Source organism: Pseudophryne corroboree, chromosome 3, assembly GCF_028390025.1.
Source record: "Pseudophryne corroboree isolate aPseCor3 chromosome 3, aPseCor3.hap2, whole genome shotgun sequence".
NCBI classification, from domain to species: Eukaryota; Metazoa; Chordata; class Amphibia; order Anura; family Myobatrachidae; genus Pseudophryne; species Pseudophryne corroboree.
In genome coordinates, this window is record NC_086446.1 from 786183771 (window position 1) to 786208158 (window position 24388).

General features: G+C 48.4%; 1 protein-coding gene across 1 annotated transcript in view; it reads right to left on the reverse strand.

Moving 5' to 3' along the window:
- SMC3 (structural maintenance of chromosomes 3) overlaps window positions 1-24388 on the reverse strand; it is a 123312-nt gene that overhangs the window by 13705 nt on the left and 85219 nt on the right. Inside the window, exons 18-23 of the mRNA XM_063962634.1 lie at window positions 22550-22700; window positions 21445-21597; window positions 20994-21145; window positions 20709-20867; window positions 20493-20600; window positions 20273-20381 (exon numbers count right to left, since the gene is read on the reverse strand). Coding sequence (XP_063818704.1) covers window positions 20273-20381; window positions 20493-20600; window positions 20709-20867; window positions 20994-21145; window positions 21445-21597; window positions 22550-22700 — 832 coding nt within the window. The remainder of the gene's footprint in view (window positions 1-20272; window positions 20382-20492; window positions 20601-20708; window positions 20868-20993; window positions 21146-21444; window positions 21598-22549; window positions 22701-24388) is intronic.

The window sequence follows — 24388 nt, forward strand, 5'->3', positions numbered from 1 at the left end:
CAATCGACATGCCGTTAAACGAAGCCGCCGTAAGTCCCGGTAGACGAACGGCCCTTGCTGAAGAAGATCTTCCATTAGTGGCAGGGGCTAGGGGGTCTTCTATGGTCATGTCCAGAAGATCCGCGTATCAAACCCTCTGAGGCCTGTCGGGGGCAATGAGGATTGCCTGAACTCCCGCTCTTCTGATTCTTTTTAGAACCCTGGGGAGCAACGAAATCGGAGGGAACAGGTACACCAGCTGGTAATCCCATGGAGTCCACTGCTGCTGCCAGAGGGGCCCTCGTCCTGGAACAATAGCAACAAGCTTGTTGTTGAGCCGAGAGGCCATCAGACCGATCTGCGGACAGCCCTACAGATGTTATTAGTCAAAACACCTGAGGCTGGAGACCCCACTCACCTGGGTGGAGGTCGTAACGACTAAGGAAGTCTGCCTCCCAGTTGTCGACTCCCGGAATGAATATGGCCAACACCGCCCTTGCGTTCCTTTCGGCCCAGAGGAGGATCCTGGATACCTCCCTCATGCAGGCCCTGCTCTTTGTCCATCCTTGCTGATTGACATAAGCCACAGCAGTGGCATTGTCTGATTGTACCTTGGAGCAGATGAGCTGCCTGCAGCAGAGCATTGTATATCGCTGTGAGTTCCAGTATGTTTATAGGAAGGCGAGCTTCGAGACTTGACCCGCGACCCTAAAACTGTTTTCCTTGAGTAACAGCTCCCCAGCCCTGGAGGCTCGCGTCCATTGTCAGTAGAATCCAATCCTGGATCCCGAAGCTCCGCCCCTCCAAGAGGTTTGAGGACTGCAACCACCACAGGAGAGAAATTCTGGTTTGTGGTGAGAGACACATGATCTGGTGCATCTGCAGATGCAAACCCAACCACTTCTTCAGGAGATCCAGTTGGATGGTATCTGTCAAATTGGATGCCCTCGAAGGAGGCCACCATCTTTCCCAACAGACGGGTGCAGAGATGTACTGAGACCCGGTTTTTCTGCAGAACGGCCCGAACCAATTCCCGAAGTGCGTTCGCCTTGTCTGTAGGAAGTAAGACCTTCTGAGCCACTTTGTTCAGGATCATTCCGAGAAACTGGAGACGCTGGCTTGGCTCCAGGTGAGAATTCAGAAAATTCAGAATCCAACCGTGGTGTGACAGCAGAGAGGTCATGCGGAAGATGCTGCCCAGCAGTAGTTCCTTTGATCTTGCTTTGATCAGCAGATCATCCAGGTAGGGGACAATGTTCACTCCATGAATCCTGAGTTGGAACTTCATTTCCGCCATCACTTTGGTGAAAACCCTTGGGGCCATGGGTAGGCCGAAGGGCAGCGCCTGGAACTGATAATGTTCCTATAACCGGGCAAACCTGAGGTAGGCCTGATGAGGCGGCATATTGGTATATGGAGGTAAGCGTCATTTATGTCCAGGGAGACCAAGAACTCTCCCTCCTCCAGACCTGAGATCACTGCTCTCAGAGACTCCATTTTGAACTTGAAAACCCGCAGATATGGGTTTAGCAATTTGAGGTTCAAAATAGGTCTCACCAAACCGTCCGGCTTTGGTACCACAAAAAGGCTGGAATAGTATCCCTCGCTTAGTTGTTGGGAGTGGTACAGTAACAATGACCTGGGTATGGGCCAACTTTTGAATGGCCTCCTGTAATGTGAGGTGCATGGTTTCTGAAGCTGGTAAACCAGACTTGAAAAACCTGTGAGGTGGAAGACTTTTGAACTCCAGCCTGTAGCCCTGGGAGATCAGGTCTTTAACCCAGGCGTCCTGGCAGGAACTGTTCCAAATGGGGCTGAAGAATCTCAGACGAGCTCCCACCCTGAGGTCCCCCTGGGGCGGAAGGACACTGTCATGCTGAGGGTTTTGAGGAGACAGAGCTGACGTCCTGTTGCTGAGAATCAGTGGTGGCAGGTTTTCGTGACTTACCTCTGGAACCTCGTGCCGCATTTGAGGCAACTGGCGCCTTACCTTTAAAGCGCGATTTCGGAAAGGACTGCAGAGACGGCCCAGTGTAAGAACTTCTAGCCGGTGGAGCAGCCGAGGGAAGATACGTGGACTAACCAGCAGTAGCCTTCGAAATCCAGGTATCCAATTCACCCCCGAACAGCCAATCTCCTGTGAAGGGTAAGGCTTCCACACTCATCCATTTTTTTTTAAACCTGGAATTTCTCGTCAGGAGTAGCCCATGGCTCCCTAAAAAGATCATCTAGTTTCTTAGGGTCAGGAAATGTGACCTGTAGCTTTTTCTGTGTGGAGAAAAAGGATTGCTGCACATCTGTCTCGTTCCCAGGAATATTTAGGACATCTCTAATAGCAATGATAAGTAAGACTACTCCCTGTGCAGCAGAGGAACCATCTAATTCAGTATTAGATTCTAGCTCCTCCCCCTCCTCTACCTCTGGTACCTCCTCTTCGGATTCCGAGAGTATATTAGGTAACCCCCTTTTTGGGGGTAATGGATTTGACAGAGGGAAAGCACGTCTGCTGTTTGCCCTATCTTTTGCCAGGGCAGCCATAGACTGTTGTAACTGCTACCTTTCTTGTCTAGCAGTAGTTAATTCATTAAGACATGTCAGCCATCATAGATTTTATAGAGCTGAGCCAAGCAGGCTCCTGCAAATCACCCCCTGAAGCCCCACTTCATTGTGAGGGCTGGCTGCAGTGTTCACACATGAGAGAATCTGCATGAGAGGGGGAAAACCTGGTGTGACAAACAGTACACACAACTCTTTTCACCATGCTGACAGAAGACATTTACATTCACCACATATATTAAACATCGGAACAAGTAAGCCTGCCCAGTCTAGTGTGTGTGGAGAAACTCAGAGAGGAGGAACCAGCACACAGTCTGAAAACTAACAATGTTACAGTTAGAAGTGAGACAATTTGGTGTATAGTGCGTGAGTATATATAATAAGATTTTACTCACTGGTAAATCTATTTCTCGTAGTCCGTAGTGGATGCTGGGGACTCCGTAAGGACCATGGGGATTAGCGGCTCCGCAGGAGACTGGGCACAACTAAAGAAAGCTTTAGGACTACCTGGTGTGCACTGGCTCCTCCCACTATGACCCTCCTCCAGACGTCAGTTAGGATACTGTGCCCGGAAGAGCTGACACAATAAGGAAGGATTTTGAATCCCGGGTAAGACTCATACCAGCCACACCAATCACACCGTATAACTCGTGATACTATACCCAGTTAACAGTATGATAACAACTGAGCCTCTCAACAGATGGCTCAACAATAACCCTTTACTTAGGCAATAACTATATACAAGTATTGCAGACAATCCGCACTAGGGATGGGCGCCCAGCATCCACTACGGACTACGAGAAAATAAGAATTTACTTACCGATAATTCTATTTCTCGGAGTCCGTAGTGGATGCTGGGGTTCCTGAAAGGACCATGGGGAATAGCGGCTTCGCAGGAGACAGGGCACAAAAAGTAAAGCTTTAGGATCAGGTGGTGTGCACTGGCTCCTCCCCCTATGACCCTCCTCCAAGCCTCAGTTAGGATACTGTGCCCGGACGAGCGTACACAATAAGGAAGGATTTTGAATCCCGGGTAAGACTCATACCAGCCACACCAATCACACTGTACAACCTGTGATCTGAACCCAGTTAACAGTATGATAACAGCGGAGCCTCTGAAAAGATGGCTCACAACAATAATAACCCGATTTTTGTAACTATGTACAAGTATTGCAGATAATCCGCACTTGGGATGGGCGCCCAGCATCCACTACGGACTCCGAGAAATAGAATTATCGGTAAGTAAATTCTTATTTTCTCTATCGTCCTAGTGGATGCTGGGGTTCCTGAAAGGACCATGGGGATAATACCAAAGCTCCCAAACGGGCGGGAGAGTGCGGATGACTCTGCAGCACCGAATGAGAGAACTCCAGGTCCTCCTTAGCCAGGGTATCAAATTTGTAGGATTTTACCAACGTGTTTGCCCCTGACTAAATAGCCGCTCGGCAAAGTTGTAAAGCCGAGACCCCTCGGGCAGCCGCCCAAGATAAGCCCACCTTCCTTGTGGAATGAGCATTTACATATTTTGGCTGTGGCAGGCCTGCCACAGAATGTGCAAGCTGAATTGTATTACACATCCAACTAGCAATAGTCTGCTTAGAAGCAAGAGCACCCAGTTTGTTGGGTGCATACAGGATAACAGCAAGTCAGTTTTCCTGACTCCAGCCGTCCTGGAACCTATATTTACAGGGCCCTGACAACATCTAGCAACCTGGAGTCCTCCAAGTCCCTAGTAGGCGCAAGGCACCAAAATAAGCTGGTTCAGGTGAAACACTGACACCACCTTAGGGAGAGAACTGGGGACGAGTCCGCAGCTCTGCCCTGTCCAAATGGACAACCAGATATGGGCTTTTTTGAGAAAAAACCCACCAATTTGACACTCGCCTGGTCCAGGCCAGGGCCAAGAGCATGGTCACTTTTCATGTGAGATGCTTCAAATCCACAGATTTGACTGGTTTTAAACCAATGTGATTTGAGGAATCCCAGAACTACGTTGAGATCCCACAGTGCCACTGGAGGCACAAAAGGGGGTTGTATATGCAATACTCCCTTGACAAACTTCTGGACTTCAGGAACTGAAGCCACTTCTTTCTGGAAGAAAATCGACAGGGCCGAAATTTGAACCTTAATGGACCCCAATTTGAGGCCCATAGACACTCCTGTTTGCAGGAAATGCAGGAATCGACCGAGTTGAAATTTCTTCGTGGGGCCTTTCTGGCCTCACACCACGCAACATATTTTTGCCACATGTGGTGATAATGTTGTGCGGTCACCTCCTTTCTGGCTTTGACCAGGGTAGGAATGACCTCTTCCGGAATGCCTTTTTCCCTTAGGATCCGGCGTTCGACCGCCATGCCGTCAAACGCAGCTGCGGTAAGTCTTGGAACAGACATGGTACTTGCTGAAACAAGTCCCTTCTTAGCGGCAGAGGCCATAAGTCCTCTGTGAGCATCTCTTGAAGTTCCGGGTACCAAGTCCTTCTTGGCCAATCCGGAGCCATGAGTATAGTTCTTACTCCTCTACGTCTTATAAGTCTCAGTACCTTAGGTATGAGAAGCAGAGGATGGAACACATACACCGACTGGTACATCCATGGTGTTACCAGAACGTCCACAGCTATTGCCTGAGGGTCTCTTAACCTGGCGCAATACCTGTCCCGTTTTTTGTTCAGACGGGACGCCATCATGTCCACCTTTGGTATTTCCCAACGGTTTACAATCATGTGGAAAACTTCCCGATGAAGTTTCCATTCTGCCGGGTGGAGGTCGTGCCTGCTGAGGAAGTCTGCTTCCCAGTTTCCATTCCCGGAATGAAACACTGCTGACAGTGCTATCACATGATTTTCCGCCCAGCGAAAAGTCCTTGCAGTTTTTGCCATTGCCCTCCTGCTTCTTGTGCCGCCCTGTCTATTTACGTGGGCGACTGCCGTGATGTTTTTCCCACTGGATCAATACCGGCTGACCTTGAAGCAGAGGTCTTGCTAAGCTTAGAGTATTATAAATTTACCCTTAGCTCCAGTATATTTATGTGGAGAAAAGTCTCCAGACTTGATCACACTCCCTGGAAATTTTTTCCTTGTGTGACTGCTCCCCAGCCTCTCGGGCTGGCCTCCGTGGTCACCAGCATCCAATCCTGAATGCCGAATCTGCGGCCCTCTAGAAGATGAGCACTCTGTAACCACCACAGGAGAGACACCCTTGTCCTTGGATATAGGGTTATCCGCTGATGCATCTGAAGATGCGATCCGGACCATTTGTCCAGCAGATCCCACTGAAAAATTCTTGCGTGAAATCTGCCGAATGGAATTGCTTCGTAGGAAGTCACCATCTTTACCAGGACCCTTGTGCAATGATGCACTGATTTTAGGAGGTTCCTGACTAGCTCGGATAACTCCCTGGCTTTCTCTTCCGGGAGAAACACCTTTTTCTGGACTGTGTCCAGAATCATCCCTAGGCACAGCAGACTTGTCGTCGGGATCAGCTGCGATTTTGGAATATTTAGAATCCACCCATGCTGTTGTAGCAGTATCCGAGATAGTGCTACTCCGACCTCCAACTGTTCCCTGGACTTTGCCCTTATCAGGAGATCGTCCAAGTAAGGGATAATTAAGACGCCTTTTCTTCGAAGAAGAATCATCATTTCGGCCATTACCTTGGTAAAGACCCGGGGTGCCGTGGACAATCCAAACGGCAGCGTCTGAAACTGATAGTGACAGTTCTGTACCACGAACCTGAGGTACCCTTAGTGAGAAGGGCAAATTTTGGACATGGAGGTAAGCATCCCTGATGTCTCGGGACACTATATAGTCCCCTTCTTCCTGGTTCGTTATCACTGCTCTGAGTGACTCCATCTTGATTTGAACCTTTGTAAGTGTTCAAATTTTTTTAGATTTAGAATAGGTCTCACCTAGCCTTCTGGCTTCAGTACCACAATATAATGTGGAATAATACCCCTTTTCTTGTTGTAGGAGGGGTAATTTGATTATCACCTGCTGGGAATATAGCTTGTGAATTGTTTCCCATACTGCCTCCTTGTCGGAGGGAGACCTTGGTAAACCAGACTTCAGGAGCCTGCGAAGGGGAAACGTCTCGACATTCCAATCTGTACCCCTGGGATACTACATGTAGGATCCAGGGGTCCTGTACGGTCCCAGCGTCATGCTGAGAGCTTGGCAGAAGCGGTGGAACGCTTCTGTTCCTGGGAATGGGCTGCCTGCTGCAGTCTTCTTCCCTTTCCTCTATCCCTGGGCAGATATGACTCTTATAGGGACGAAAGGACTGAGGCTGAAAAGACGGTGTCTTTTTCTGCAGAGATGTGACTTAGGGTAAAAACGGTGGATTTTCCAGCAGTTGCCGTGGCCACCAGGTCCGATGGACCGACCCCAAATAACTCCTCTTCCTTTATACGGCAATACACCTTTGTGCCGTTTGAAATCTGCATCACCTGACCACTGTCGTGTCCATAAACATCTTCTGGCAGATATGGACATCGCACTAACTCTTGATGCCAGAGTGCAAATATCCCTCTGTGCATCTCGCATATATAGAAAATGCATCCTTTAAATGCTCTATAGTCAATAAAATACTGTCCCTGTCAAGGGTATCAATATTTTTAGTCAGGGAATCCGACCAAGCCACCCCAGCTCTGCACATCCAGGCTGAGGCGATCGCTGGTCGCAGTATAACACCAGTATGTGTGTATATACTTTTTATGATATTTTCCAGCCTCCTGTCAGCTGGCTCCTTGAGGACGGCCCTATCTATAGACGGTACCGCCACTTGTTTTGATAAGCGTGTGAGCGCCTTATCCACCCTAAGGGGTGTTTCCCAACGCGCCCTAACTTCTGGCGGGAAAGGGTATACCGCCCATAATTTTCTATCGGGGGGAACCCACGCATCATCACACACTTCATTTAATTTATCTGATTCAGGAAAAACTACGGTAGTTTTTTCACATCCCACATAATACCCTCTTTTGTGGTACTTGTAGTATCAGAAATATGTAACACCTCCTTCATTGCCCTTAACGTGTGGCCCTAATAAGGAATACGTTTGTTTATTCACCGTCGACACTGGATTCAGTGTCCGTGTCTGTGTCTGTGTCGACCGACTAAAGTAAACGGGCGTTTTAAAACCCCTGACGGTGTTTCTGAGACGTCTGGACCGGTACTAATTGTTTGTCGGCCGTCTCATGTCGTCAACCGACCTTGCAGCGTGTTGACATTATCACGTAATTCCCTAAATAAGCCATCCATTCCGGTGTCGACTCCCTAGAGAGTGACATCACCATTACAGGCAATTGCTCCGCCTCCTCACCAACATCGTCCTCATACATGTCGACACACACGTACCGACACACAGCACACACACAGGGAATGCTCTGATAGAGGACAGGACCCACTAGCCCTTTGGAGAGACAGAGGGAGAGTTTGCCAGCACACACCAAAAACGCTATAATTATATAGGGACAACCTTATATAAGTGTTTTCCCTTATAGCATCTTTTATATATTTCTAACGCCAAATTAGTGCCCCCCCTCTCTGTTTTAACCCTGTTTCTGTAGTGCAGTGCAGGGGAGAGCCTGGGAGCCTTCCCTCCAGCCTTTCTGTGAGGGAAAATGGCGCTGTGTGCTGAGGAGATAGGCCCCGCCCCTTTTTCGGCGGGCTCGTCTCCCGCTCTTTAATGGATTCTGGCAGGGGTTAAATATCTCCATATAGCCCCCGGAGGCTATATGTGAGGTATTTTTAGCCAAAAAAGGTTTTCATTTGCCTCCCAGGGCGCCCCCCTCCCAGCGCCCTGCACCCTGGTCAGTGACTGCCGTGTGAAGTGTGCTGAGAGGAAATGGCGCACAGCTGCAGTGCTGTGCGCTACCTTAAGAAGACTGAGGAGTCTTCTGCCGCCGATTCTGGACCTCTTCTCGTTTCAGCATCTGCAAGGGGGCCGGCGGCGAGGCTCCGGTGACCATCCAGGCTGTACCTGTGATCGTCCCTCTGGAGCTAATGTCCAGTAGCCAAAGAAGCCAATCCATCCTGCACGCAGGTGAGTTCACTTCTTCTCCCCTAAGTCCCTCGTTGCAGTGATCCTGTTGCCAGCAGGACTCACTGTAAAATAAAAAACCTAAGCTAAACTTTTCTAAGCAGCTCTTTAGGAGAGCCACCTAGATTGCACCCTTCTCGGCCGGGCACAAAAATCTAACTGAGGCTTGGAGGAGGGTCATAGGGGGAGGAGCCAGTGCACACCACCTGATCCTAAAGCTTTACTTTTTGTGCCCTGTCTCCTGCGGAGCCGCTATTCCCCATGGTCCTTTCAGGAACCCCAGCATCCACTAGGACGATAGAGAAATAGATTTACCGGTGAGTAAAATCTTATTTTCTCTAACGTCCTAAGTGGATGCTGGGGACTCCGTAAGGACCATGGGGATTATACCAAAGCTCCCTAACGGGCGGGAGAGTGCGGATGACTCTGCAGCACCGAATGAGCAAACTCTAGGTCCTCCTCAGCCAGGGTATCAAACTTGTAGACTCTTGCAAGAGTGTTTGAACCCGACCAAGTAACAGCTCGGCAAATTTGTAAAGCCAAGACCCCTCGGGCAGCCGCCCAAGAAGAGCCCACTTTCCTCGTGGAATGGGCTTTCGCAGATTTAGGGTGCGGCAGTCCAGCCGCAGAATGTGCAAGTTGAATCGTGCTACAGATCCAGCGAGCAATAGCTTTCTTAGAAGCAGGAGCACCCAGCTTGTTGGGTGCATACAGGATAAATAGCGAGTCAGTTTTCCTGACTCCAGCCGTCCTGGAAACATATACTTTTCAGGGCCCTGACTACGTCCAGAAACTTGGAATCCGCCAAGTCCCAAGTAGCCGCAGGCACCACAATAGGTTGGTTCACATGAAAAACTGCTACCACCTTAGGAAGGAATTGGGAAAGAGTCCTCAAATCCGCCTTATCCATATAAAATACAGATAAGGGCTTTTGACAAAGCCGCCAATTCTGATACACGCCTGGCCGACGCCAAGGCCCACAGCATGACCACTTTCCACGTGAGGTATTGTAGCCCCACGGATTTAAGTGGCTCAACTCAATGCGACTTCAGGAAATCCAACACTACGTTGAGATCCCACGGTACCACTGGAGGCACAAACGGGGGCTGACTATGCAGCACTCCCTTAACAAAAGTCTGAACTTCAGGCAGTGAAGCCAGTTCTATTTTGGTAGAAAATCGATAGAGCCGAAATCTGGACCTTAATGGAACCCAATTTTAGGCCCATAGTCACCTCTGACTTGTAGGAAGTGCAGAAATCGACCTAGCTGAAATTCCTCCTTTGGGGCCTTACTGGCCTCACAGCACGCAACATATTTCCGCCATATGCGGTGATAATGGTTTGCGTTCCCTTCTTTCCTAGCTTTAAATAGCGTAGGGATAACTTCCTCCGGAATGCCCTTTTCCTTCAGGATCCGGCGTTCAACCGCCATGCCGTCAAACGCAGCCGCGGTACGTCTTGGAACAGACAGGCCCCCTGCTGCAGCAGGTCCTGTCTGAGCGGCAGAGGCCATGGGTCCTCTGAGATCATTTCTTGGAGTTCTGGGTACCAAGCTCTTCTTGTCCACCCGGAACAATGAGTATAGTTCTTACTCCTCTCCTTCTTATTATTCTCATTACCCTGGGTATGAGAGGCAGAGAAGGGAATACATACACCGACTGGTACACCCACGGTGTTACCAGAGCGTCCACAGCTATCGCCTGAGGGTCCCTTGACCTGGCGCAATATCTTTGTAGCTTTTTGTTGAGGCGGGACGCCATCCTGTCCACCTGTGGCCTTTCCCCACGGTGTACAATCATTTGGAAGACTTCTGGATGAAGTCCCCACTCTCCCGGGTGGAGGTCGTGTCTGCTGAGAAAGTAGGATTTTGGTACTTACCAGGTAAATCCTTTTCTTTGAATCCATAGGGGGCACTGGAGTACTCTTGGGATATGGACGGCGTAGCAGAAACAAAGGCACTGAATATTTAAATTTAGAACTCTCCACCCCTCCATATCCCAGAGTACCTCAGTGTACGACCTCAGTGTTTTTTACTGAGCGAACAAGACTATAGAGAGGTTGACAATGGAGAATTCCTATCACATAACGGACAACAACAAAGTTGACCCATAACGTTACTGTCAACTAAACAGTTGACACCATAACCGATAGACCTTTATCATTTGAACCAATCGGTGAAAATTTCTTACCATAAGCTCCTCTGAGCTTAATACAACCCTGGTAAAATGTGTTATCATAAGCTCCTTTGAGCTTAAAACAACCCAGGTAAAACAAACAACCCAGGTAAAACTGCTCTGGGTGGGCGTCCAGTGCCCCCTATGGATTCAAAGAAAAGGATTTACCTGGTAAGTACCAAAATCCTACTTTCTTTTTCATCCACTAGGGGTCACTGGAGTACTCTTGGGACGTACCAAAGCTTCCCTCGTGGGCGGGAGAGCTGTTTGACACCTGTAACAGTAGACGGCCAAAGCTAGATGCTGATGCCGCAACCGTTTCATAACGTGTAAACGCGCACAAACGTGCAACCGTTTTATAACGTGTAAACGCGCACAAACGTGTGCACTGAAGGCTATGTAGCCGCGTCGTAGACGCTGCACGACCAGCTGGTCATGACATTCCCACAGAACCTGTGGGATGAGCTATTACTGACGTAGGCGACTGTAACTTAGCCTTAAAGTAAGCCTGACTTGTAGTCATTTTTATCCAACTGGATAATGTTTGCTGAGAAACTGGCTAACTCCAGTTGGCAGCATCATATATAACAAACAACGTATACGTATTACGTACTGTAGACGTTCGGGACATATAGACGCGTAATGCGTGTACCACATTCATAATTCTAGAATGTGCTGTCAACACAGGAACCACTCTTGGTTTATTGCTGTGAAGAATAAGAAATCGGAATTGGTCCGAAATTCTGCTTTGTTATGATAAAACTCAAATACGGTGGCTTGGAATACAAGGCACCCAAATATGAAAACAAAACCCCTTGCCGAAGCTACGGCTAGAAGAAAACGTTTTCCAATTGAGAAACTTAATACCCATTTGTTGTAAGGGTTCAAAAAATATGAAAACTGTAAGAAATCTGAACCCAGCTTCAAGTCGCATGGCGCTGTAGGTGGGATAAATGGAGGCTGCACCTTGATGACACACCTTGTAAAAAAAGGTGTGTACCTACGCAATAGATTCAAACGTCTGTGAAAATAACTTGACCACACAGATACCTGCACCCTCAGTGCAGATAAACGCAGTTCTCCATCCCACCCCGTCTGTAAATAACAGAATACGGGTAACGTGAAAGATGATGTCGGAAACTTCTGAGCCTCACACCCACCTATATAGGCACACCAAATTGTGTAATAATGAGCTGCCGTAAGCGGCTTCCTAGCTCATAACATGGTTGGTATACCAATACTGTAATGCCCTATGTATTTCCTTAAGAGGGTGGTCTGAACCCCCACCCCGTCAACCGCAGCACATATGTGAATAGGGGTCAACGAACGGTCCCTGTTGTAACAGGTTGGACGTATTATGAGGGCCCAAGATCGTGTGCAAGTATTCTTTGGAGCTTTGAGAAGCAAGCTCTCCGAAATCCATGAGATATCACTAGTATGACTGTGACGAACTGTCTTATGATCCGTTTTAGCAACGGAGAGATAGAAAGAGAGCAGAGGAAAATGGTGGAGGCAGATACACGAAGCTGTATGACCACACGAATGTGAGACCTCCACTGCCACTGCCCTTGTGATCTCTCGCTCTGTACACATACTGAGCGATTGTAATTGTGGCAAGATGCCATCATGTATACCTGAGGGTAACCCCACTTGTGGATTCACATATGAAACACCTGTGGATGAAATGCCCAGTTTTATGGATAAAAATTCTGACGGTTGAGATCATCTGTCTAACAGATGTCCACTCCCGGAATGATCCCCGTAGACAACATCACCTAATGGTGTTCTGGGCAATTTGAGGATTCGAACTACCTGCCGCATTGCCATGCGGCTTCTCGGTCCTCCCTGGTTGTTGTGTATGCAACTCCCGTTGCGTTGTCTGACTGCACTTGGACAGACTGAAAGCGAAGCATATAGTGCATTGTACATTGCACGGAGTTCCAGGACATTTATAGACAGCAATCTGTCGTGATCCGTTTTAGAACCCCTGTCGCTGATCTTTTTAACTACAACTCCTGAACCTCTGAGACTCTCGTCCAGAGTATATACACTCTCGCCCTGAAACCCGGCGAACTAAAGCGCTTTGAAAAAACATCATTGTTCCAGCGCTTTGAAAACACATCATTGTTCCTAATAGGCGAATACACCAATGTACCGCTAGTGTGCGTGGCTTTTGCACGAATTGTACTAGTTGGTATATTTGTTCTTGCTGGTGTAGTAGTTAAATCTCTTAGATTTACCGTATTTATAATCTTACCTAGGAACTGAAGTCGTTTAGACGGAATTAGATGCGATTGTTTTCGAACTTGACCTGCTACCGTGGTGTACATTAGTAGCGCAAGTAAGATGAACTTCTGTTGAGACAGAGTTCTTATGAGCAGATCGTCTAAATATGTAACGATTGTCACCGCTAGGGCTCTGAAATGAGCTATTGCCCCAACATCACCTTGGTGAATACCCGAGGCACTGACAAGAGGCCAAAAGGTAGAACCTGAAATGGTTAATGGTTGTGGCGTATTGCAAAACGCAAGAACCTGTTATGCGGTGACCAACCCGGAATGGGTAAATACACATTGTGAAGATCAAGCATAATCATGCAATCTTGTGGCTTCAACTATGCAAGTACTAACTGCAGTAAATCCATTTCCAACTGTAGTAAGTGACTTGCTGATTGATACTGCGACGGAGCCCTTCGGCTTCGCTACCCCAAACAGAGGGGAATAAGTAACCCTGACTCTGTTGGTGTACCAGGTGTGGAAATAAAAACAGCTGAAACCAGCAGATGTAAATAGCTGATACATCCATGAGTGGATGTTTGGAAAACCCGGCAAATGTCACGTGTAACGGCGCGCGTCCACAATTGGAAATGCTAGATGACCTAAGAGGCCGTTAAGCCACTGGCTTGTTGACTTTAGCACCATGTCGTTACAAGTCGTGACTGTTTTTGTACCACAGCCTTGAAACAAAAACTGAAGTCTAAAGGGATTAAACGTCGGGTAATCTTTTGTCTGAATATCAAATTAGCATTAAACAAGTTCTAGGCTTGTTTTGGTGAAACTAGCGACGATGAAAAGCTAGAATCGTGTTAGCCGAAGCTTTACAGAAATACTCTGCAGCTTTTTATTAACAATGATCGTCATTGTTTACATACATAGAGCGTCTAGTGACCCAAATGTTTATAATGTTTGTCACAGACGAATTCACCAATGACGTATTGTCCCATTTAGAACGGGTAAATAGAGTTAACTGTTAGTCAGATATTGTAACTAATAACTCATTGAAAATCTGTTGTTTAGGAAAATCGACAGATTAGATGTTAGAGTCTACCTAATCTCTGTAAAATTTGAGACACTGACTCACTGTTATTAGCAATGTATGGTTGTCAAACCCCCGCACTATCTGACTGCTGGTTTAATGTACCCTTGTCAGTGGTAGGTACCGCTGTGAGGTTTGTATAATTGTCAGATTAAATTATAAGTATAAATTAATACCCTGGACTGAAAATCCTTTGTTAGAGCTTGCGGAGTAACTTTGGAGACTCCGATCTTACCGCTCGTGTGGAGAGGCGTTATGCTTAACATAGGATCTGGGACTGACCCTGCTTCCGGAGTGGAAACGTACAAACCAACAGAATTTGCGGTAGATTTATGTACCGACATTATAGTAAACCTTATATTTAGTCTGTGTTGTATGCTTATACAGACAGACACCACAATAGCCAAAGGACAGACTTAAAGTGCGTAATATATATATATATATATATATATATATACACTTATGGATAAATATATTTATGGCTAAATACAGTTTACATGGCCTATGTGAAACCTGACCCAAATTTTTCCCACTAACACCCCTGCGCCTCCGGTGGCGAAGAGATGTAGTGTAGGAATGTTCTGGAATTATGGCAGCAACAGGAAACATGATTAAAAATGGCCCCCATGCCATGCTTACATTGTAACTCATAGGAGAAATTACAATATCTGCTGCCCATGATAATCACAGTCTAATATACACTGATAATCACAGCACATGCAGGTTATAATAACATCACAGGCAGATGACCTTTAATATAAGCTCTGCCTTTAATATCTTCTGTTAATATTAATAACTTTTATACATAAATATATATATATATATATATATATATATATATAGGCTCAACAGCCTATTACATGCATCTGGCAGCTGCAGCCATGCAGTAATCTACCAGGTCCCCCACTCCCTCCCCCTTCCCTGTACTCCCTGTAGCGCTGTGTCTCAGCGGGGAGCTGGGAATGCAGGGAAGCGAAGGACCATAACCCCGAGCAGCCGAAATCGGCTGGCCGGAGCGCGTTGCTAGTCAAGCTGCCCGGGTTTCTATGTGAGAGCCCCGCTGTCTGTGCGGCGGGTCTCCGTCCCTCCTTGTACTCTCTGCTGTTAGCGGTGAGCTGGGACGCTCACTGCAGGGAGCGATGACGGCGCCCTGCTGTACGGAGCGGCTGTAACGGACCCCATAGCGAGAGAGCTGCGGCGGGCGGCGGCCTCTCAGAGAAGATCAGCGGAGGCCTGGCCGGAGGTCTTGTGCTGAAGACTGTGGCCGTGTGGGGAGGGCGCTGAGTGGGGAGACCAGCGGCGGAACGGGCGCCAAGTGGAGCGAGCAGCGGCGTGCGCTAAGCGCTACAATGTCCCCACACCTCGGGCGGCAGCGGGAGCTGACCTCCCCCTTCACTGTGAACGGCACACCACACAGCGGGGCGGCCGCCTGCGCTGACCGCCCCGTTTTCCCCAGCATACCTTATTCTAAGCTCAGAGCTTTCCGGGCGTAGCTGCGACGGGGCTTCTATCTGTAAGCTCCGTCCAGCTGCTTGATCCTCTTCATGGCTGTGACGGGGCTTCTTTCTGTAAGCTCCGTCCAGCTCTTTGATCACTTTTTTATGGCTGTGACGGGGCTTCTTTATGTAAGTTCCGTCCAGCTGTTGCAGGCCAGTGGGCCTGTGGCTGTGAGGGTGCTCTTTGTGAGGACCGACACGCCATGCGCTGTTGCAGCGGCACTATCCCGGACCCATGTTTTTCAATAAACTGGGAAGGGATGTATAGTAAAAAATAAAAATGAAAAATTAATAAAAATCTTCCACAAAGTGTGGGAATCCCACAAGCCGTTGTTAGTGCTTTGAGCACGGAAAAAACACTGAGGTCGTACACTGAGGTACTCTGGGATATGGAGGGGTGGAGAGTTCTAAATTTAAATATTCAGTGCCTTTGTTTCTGCTACGCCGTCCATATCCCAAGAGTACTCCAGTGACCCCTAGTGGATGAAAAAGAAAGTCTGCTTCTCAGTTGTCCACTCCGGGAATGAACACTGCTGACAGTGCTAACACATGATTTTCCGCCCATCGGAGAATCCTTGTGGCTTCTGCCATCGCCATCCTGCTTCTTGTGCCGCCCTGTCGGTTTACATGAGCGACTGCCGTGATGTCGTCTGACTGGATCAGCACCGGCAGGTGTTGAAGCAGGGGTCTAGCCTGACTTAGGGCATTGTAAATGGCCCATAGTTCCAGAACATTTATGTGTAGGGAAGTCTCCTGACTTTTCCATAGGCCTTGGAAGTTTCTTCCCTGTGTGACTGCCCCCCAGCCTTGAAGGCTGGCATCCGTGGTCACCAGGACCCAGTCCTGTATGCCGAATCTGCGGCCCCCTAGAAGATGAGCACTCTGCAGTCACCACCACAGCGACACCCTGGCCCTTGGAGACAGGGTTATCCGCCGATGCATCTGAGGATGCGACCCGGACCACTTGTCCAACAGATCCCACTGGAAGATCCTTGCATGGGACTTGGCGAATGGAAATTCTTCACAAGAAGCTACCATCTTTCCCAAGGCTCGCGTGCATTGATGCACCGATACCTGCATTTGTATTAGGAGGTCTCCGTCTAGAGACGCCAACTCCTTGGACTTCTCCGGGAGAAACCCTTTTTATCCTGTTCTGTGTCCAGAACCATACCCAGGAACAGTAGACGCGTCGTAGGAACCAGCTGCGACTTTGGAATATTCAGAATCCAGCCGTGCTGTTGTAGCACTTCCCGAGATAGTGCTACTCCGACGAACAACTGCTCCCTGGACCTCGCCTTTATAAGGAGATCGTCCAAGTACGGGATAAGTACTTCGGCCATTACCTTGGTAAATACCCTCGGTGCCGGGGACAGACCAACGGCAACGTCTGGAATTGGTAATGACAATCCTGTACCACAATTTTGAGGTACACCTGGTGAAGAGGGTAAATAGGGACATGCAGGTAAGTATCCTTGATGTCCAGTGATACCCTGAAATTTTCCAGGCTTGCAATAATCGCCCTGAGCGATTCCATTTTGAACTTGAACCTTCGTATATAAGTGTTCAAGGATTTCAATTTTAGAATGGGTCTCACCGAACCGTCTGGTTTCGGTACCACAACATTTTGGAATAGTAACCCCGGCCTTGTTGAAGGAGGGGTACCTTGATTTCACCTGCTGGCAGTACAGCTTGTGAATTGCCGCCAGTACTCCCTTTCTCCGAGGGCAGCAGGTAAGGCTGATGTGAGGCAACGGCGAGGGGGAGTCGTCTCGAACTCCAGCCTGTATCCCTGTGATACTACTTGCAGAACCTAGGGATCCACCTGTGGGCAAGCCCACTGTTCCCTGCAGTTCCCGAGACGCGCCCCCACCGCACCTGTCTCCACCTGTGGAGCCCCAGCGTCATGCGGTGGACTCAGAGGAAGCGAGGGAAGATATTTGATCCTGGGAACTGGCTGACTGGTGCAGCTTTTTCCTTCTTCCCTTGTCTCTGAGCAGAAAGGAAGCGCCTTTGACCCGCTTGCTTTTCTGAAGCCGAAAAGGACTGTACCTGAAAATACGGTGCTTTCTTAGGCTTTTGTGAGGAAACCTGAAGTAAAAATTTTTCTTCCCAGCTGTTGCTGTGGATACGAGGTCCCAGAGATCATCTCCAAACAATTCCTCACCCTTATAAGGCAGAATCTCCATGTGCCTTTTAAATGCAGCATCACCTGTCCACTGCCGGGTTTCTAATACCCTCCTGGCAGAATGGACATTGCATGAATTCTGGATGCCAGCCGGCAAATATCCCTCTGTGCATCCTTTATATATAAGACAACGTCTTAAATATGCTCAATGTTAGCAAAATATTATCCCTGTCTTAGCGTATTAATATTATCTGACAGGGTATCAGACCACGCTGCAGCAGCACTATTTATGCTGAGGCAATTGCAGGTTTCAGTATATAACCTGAGTGTGTAAATACAGACTTCAGGATCGCCTCCTGCTTTTTATCAGTAGGTTCCTTCAAGGTGGCCGTATCCTAAGACGGCAGTGCCATCTTTTGACAAACGTGTGAGCGCCTTATCCACCCTAAGGGATATCTCCCAACGTGACCTATCCTCTGGCTGGAAAGGGTACGCCATCAGTAACTTTTTAGAAATTACCAGTTTCTTATCGGGGAAAACCACGCTTCTTTACACACTTCATTCATTCATCTGATGGGGGAACAAAACACTGGCTGCTTTTTCTCCCCAAAAATAAAACCCCTTTTATGTGGTACTTGGGTTAATGTCAGAAAATGCGCAACACATTTTTCATTGCCGAGATCATGTAACGGATGTTCCTAGTGGATTGTGTATATGTCTCAACCTCATCGCCACTGGAGTCAGACTCCGTGTCGACATCTGTGTCTGCCATCTGAGGTAACGGGCGGTTTTTTTTTTTTGAGCCCCTGATGGCCTTTGAGACGCCTGGGCAGGCGCGGGCTGAGAAGCCGGCTGTCCCACAGCTGTTACGTCATCCAGCCTTTTATGTAAGGAGTTGACACTGTCGGTTAATACCTTCCACCTATCCATCCACTCTGGTGTCGGCCCCACAGGGGGCGACATCCCATTTATCGGCCTCTGCTCCGCCTCCACGTAACCTTCCTAATCCAACATGTCGACACAGCCGTACCGACACACCGCACACACACAGGGAATGCTCTGACTGAGGACAGGACCCCACAAAGTCCTTTGGGGAGACAGAGAGAGAGTATGCCAGCACACACCAGAGCGCTATATAATGCAGGGATTAACACTATAACTGAGTGATTGTTCCCCAAATAGCTGCTTGTATACATATATTGCGCCTAAATTTAGTGCCCCCCCTCTCTTTTTAACCCTTTGAGCCTGAAAACTACAGGGGAGAGCCTGGGGAGCTGTCTTCCAGCTGCACTGTGAAGAGAAAATGGCGCCAGTGTGCTGAGGGAGAAGCCCCGCCCCTTTTTCAACTGACTTTCTCCCGCTTTTTCTGGAATACTGGCAGGGGTAATTTTACATCTATATAGCCTCTAGGACTATATATGATGTAGATTTGCCAGCCAAGGTGTCATATATTGCCCTCAGGGCGCACCCCCCCAGCGCCCTGCACCCATCAGTGACCGGAGTGTGAGGTGTACATGAGGAGCAATGGCGCACAGCTGCAGTGCTGTGCGCTACCTTGGTGAAGACCGAAGTCTTCTGCCGCCGATTTTCCGGACTCTTCATGCTTCTGGCTCTGTAAGGGAGACGGCGGCGCGGCTCCGGGAACGAACACCAAGGTCGGGTCCTGCAGTCGATCCCTCTGGAGCTAATGGTGTCCAGTAGCCTAAGAAGCCCAAACTACCACCTGTTAGGTAGGTTCGCTTCTTCTCCCCTTAGTCCCTCGCTGCAGTGAGTCTGTTGCCAGCAGATCTCACTGTAAAATAAAAAACCTAAATATACTTTCTTTCTAGGAGCTCAGGAGAGCCCCAAGTGTGCATCCAGCTCAGCCGGGCACAAGAATCTAACTGAGATCTGGAGGAGGGTCTTAGTGGGAGGAGCCAGTGCACACCAGGTAGTCCTAAAGCTTTCTTTAGTTGTGCCCAGTCTCCTGCGGAGCCGCTAATCCCCATGGTCCTTACGGAGTCCCCAGCATCCACTTAGGACGTTAGAGAAATATATATATATATATATCTATCCACAGCGGGCTCACCCCCTTAACTACACCCCTGTACCAGTGCCTGGCTGTTGAGGATCACTTGGAGGAGCTGGCAGTACTGTAGCAACGCTGTGAGTGCAGGAAAGGGGGCCAAGTAGCTGCTGGTCCCACTCTGGGGAAGCTCCACCCCTTGTAATGGCGCCGGAGCTATAGTTATATTTATACTGGCAAATGTCCCCAATGTGTGTAAAACGAGGCACCAACACCTATTTTCACAACCGCTCGCCAATCTACACGGAACCAGGTCCCCCGCAAGCAGAGTCCCCAGTTGTCACTCACCTCTGTCGACCTTCAGGCTCTGTACTGGGGGTGTGTGGCGTGCTGCGGGTGTGTGCGCGAGAGCATAGGAGGGCATAGAGGGGAGGAGCCAGCACAACCTGTTGAAGAAATTTAAAGTGCACCGGCTCCATCTATACCCCATCGTACTAAGGTGTTCCCAGTATCCCTTATGGATGATAGAGAAACAAAGTCCAGCGATAATACAAAGATGGGGAGACGCACGTGAAGCTTATATTCACCTTCTGATCGCGCCAACGTATCCTTCACCCGTTTGTTGATGGCCTCCAGCTCAGACGTGGTTGCGGTTAGAACCGTCCCACCCTCAGTCTCTCTCAGCTCATTTAGTTCCTGTGACGCACAAAGTAAAAATATTCATCAATCACAGCAAAGTCAGCAAACCATTGCCAGGCAACAGGTTCTCTTATGCAATCCCATCACGGGAACAGAAGATGGACTCACCTGCTCCACCTGGTCCAATCTCTTCCGCAAATTCTCGTTCAGGTAAGTTTCTACTCGGGTGATCGTCCCCTCCAACTTTATTCTCTCATTCAGAAGTTGCCGGTTTTCCTAAGACAAGGAAAATGACGTTACGGAGCATTCCGAGAGCAGTCACCGGGGCAGTTTTCATACCGTACCGCAGTAAAGCCCAGTTCACAGCGCTGTTATGTAACGTACTTGCTGCAACTGCCGGATCTCATCGTTGAGAGCATCCACCCGCTTCTGGTCATCCAGACTGAGCTGAGATAACAAGTCTGTCCCCAGTTCTGCTTTCAGAGACTCCCGGGTGGACTCCATGGCATGAAGGCTGGCCTCTAAGCTCTGCAAGCTGCGTTGCTGTGAAAAGCGATATGGTCAGGGGAAATACCCGATGTCTGTATCCCAACTCTTACAAAGCCTGACCCTTACATCAGCAGTGATAGACCAACAATGGTTATACATACATAGGACAGCAAAGCCTACCTTTGGCATGAAGGTCTTCTCAGACTGTATCCGCTTCTCCTTCAGCATCTTCATCTCGGACAATATACTATCCCGAGAAGCTTTAAACTTCCTCTGCTGCGTCTCAATCTGCTGCATCTGATTCATCAGCTGGTCGATTTCATTATTAATCCCTACATGGGGCTAAGGAACGTACACAACACCACGCAGGCTACACTACATTTGTATCTCAGGCAGCCCTGCTGGAAGACACCGCAAAACAAAGATCAATGACAGACAATAGGGATGATGTCAGATTAATATTGAACCTTGTTGCCCTACAACACGTCGTCTTTCTGTGCACCATGATCTCTAGAACACCTGCGTGTATATACGAGGAACTATATGGGGATAGGTCACTGATCAGAGACCAGACACAGCCCCGCAGAGCCAATTACACACCAATTACACGTTTGCAACCGCAAAAGGATACGCTCAATGTTTCGCCGCAGGTTCTCATTCAGTTTGGCCTCCAGAGCATGAAGTTCGTCCTCCACCTTCCGCACGTCTTTCTGTAGTTCCAGTCGTGACTTTCTTGTGTCGTAGTAACCGCCGGTCAATGCGCCCCTATGACTGACCTGGTCCCCTGTGACAAGTATTAACCCATTTAGACAATAGAATGAATGAATGAAAACCCCAAACATGCAGACCTCAAACTAAGGCAGTTTATTATGCAAACATCATAAAATACAGGAAACAGGTCAAGAGGAAAGTAGTGGATCCACTCGTCTCCCGATATAGGTGCCCCATATCCAGTGGTAGGACTTGGCTCCATACACTGTGGTAGGATCATGGGCCTACCGCATTGCCTGAAAAACACAAATGACACAGGAAACACCCTCCCATGGCCCCAACCTCCTTCCTGAGGTAATGGGGTATGGTATTAAGTAGGAATAGTAGGAGCCTTGTAGTAATAGTGTCCTGTCCCCTGTGGGTGGCGCTAGCCTGTGCCCCACTTGGCTGAAGGAGAAATGTCTTAAACCGTGCAGCTGGCAGAACGCACATATTATAATAACAGGTAATTAAACACATTCTTGGGGGTTATAAACTGGCGCCAATTGCTAATACAACTTCAGGGATATAAGACTGGCTGCTGAAAGAGGAACTTAAACGCTCACAGAGGGGAAGATGTATCAACCCTTGGAGAGAGAAAGTGGAGTAAGTTGCCCAAATCAACCAGACAGTTTTGCCATTTATCTAGCACAGTCTATGAAATGACAGAAGCTGATCGGTTCTCCACGACTTGACATCTCCCCGAGATTACTGGGAGCATTTAGACGGAGGATATAATTGAGGAGAAGTTTTCATGTTCTCTGTAACAGCTGCCACAAAAGAACACAAATCTGAAGCCTGATCCCATCTAGTGGTGTCTGGGATTCTTATTTACATAGGACGGTTTCCAAGAACAAATTCAGGCTATAACGTTACATATCACAATGCTAATTTGTTCCACAGAGAGCGCCAACAGGATAACACAGTCACTGCCATAGCTGGCACAGACACCAATATTAGGTTATCATGATCTGGATGAGACTGACCTTCCAGGGTGATACAGTCCATAGTGAATGCCCTGGCCAGCTGCGTGGACACCTCCATACTGCGGCAAATGAGGGTCTTCCCAAAAACGTGTTTAAATGCTTTGTCAAATCGTTGAATGTACCGCAGCTTGCTGATCATTGGAATAGCATCCTAGCAATAGAAAATATGTAGTTATGGTAGACTTACCGTCGATAACTCTATTTCTCCTAAGTCCACAGTATCCACAGGATATACATTGGGATATGAGGTAGCGTCAGGGGAATGGCACCAACCATCAAAGCGTTTGGCAACCCAGAATGCAACGGGCCAGTCTCCTATATCCCCGCCTCCTGGATCAGGCAATTCAGTTATTTTCCAAAGCTCAAGGTAAGATCATCATAGAGAGCCCTGATCAGGCGAGAACATACATACACACTTCCATACAAGGAGGAAGAGGTTAGTAAGTGTAAGGATCCTCAAATCAGGTGCATCAGGGTGGGATCCCTGTGCATACTGTGGGCTTAGGAGAAATAGAGTTATCGACGGTAAGTCTACCATAACTACATATTTCTCCTGCAGGGTCCACAGTAGTATCCACAGGATATACATTGGGATGTCCTAAAGCAAATTTAGTGGAGGGGACGCTTCTGATTGGACAGGAGAATCCTTTGCCCGAATGCAGCATCCTGAGAGGCAAAGGTATCAAAGGCATCATATCTAATGAATGTGTTAATGGAAGACCATGTGGCCTCCCTACATATCTGTTCCGCAGAGGCACCACGGCATGCTGCCTAAGATGGACCTACCTTACGTGTAGAATGAGCAGAGACGTTTTTCGGAACAGGGAGATCAGCTTTAGAATAAGCTTCCGAGATAGTCATCCGAAGCCACCGAAGCCAGTCTTTGCTTGTCAGCAGGCCATCCTGACTGTATGGTTTCAAAAAGAGGATTTTGGTACTTACCGATAAATCCATTTCTCTGAATCCTCTAGGGGACACTGGAGCGTTCCTTAGACATTAGGGGTGTGAAGCTTGCAACCGGAGGTGTGGCACAATCTAAAATTAGCATTGTCTGCACAGCCGGCTCCTCCCCCTTCACATCACTCCTCCCTCAGTTTGGAAAATTTGACTGAGAGAATAGGACATGATACTAGAGCACCTGGCGAGGAACCGAACCGTACAACATAGCAACCAGCATCCAAGAAACTCTTAACCGAAAAACCAACGCTGTTTGTACGTACTGTTTAAACAAGAACTTTTAACACAGCAGGCCGACAGCACCGAGGCGGGCGTCCAGTGTCCCCTAGAGGATTCAGAGAAATGGATTTATCGGTAAGTACCAAAATCCGCTTTTCTCTTTCATCCACTAGGGGACACTGGAGCGTTCCTTAGACATTCGGGGACGTCCCAAAGTTATCCCCCAGGGAGGGAGTGCTGTCGGTGGTCTGCAAAACTAAACGTCCGAACTTAAGAGTCACCGGACGCAAAGGTATCAAACTTGTAAAATTTTGCGAACGTGTGGGCTGAAGACCACGTCGCCGGCCTGCAAAGTTGAGCAGTGGAAGCACCTCTGGCCACCGCCCATGAGGCACCCACTGATCGGGTGGTATGAGAACCCGTCTGAACCGGAACCTGTTTGCCACAGGAAATATAAGCTTGCCGAATGGCAAGTCGAATCCATCTGGACAAAGACTGCTTAGATGCTGGCCAACTCTTCTTAGGCCCATCATAAAGAAAAAACAAATGGTCCGACTTTCTGAAGGACGACGTAACTTGTACGTATACCCGTAAAGCTCGGACAACATCCAAGGACACGTCCCCATCTGCGAGACCCCGGAAAGATGGGACCACAAATGGCTG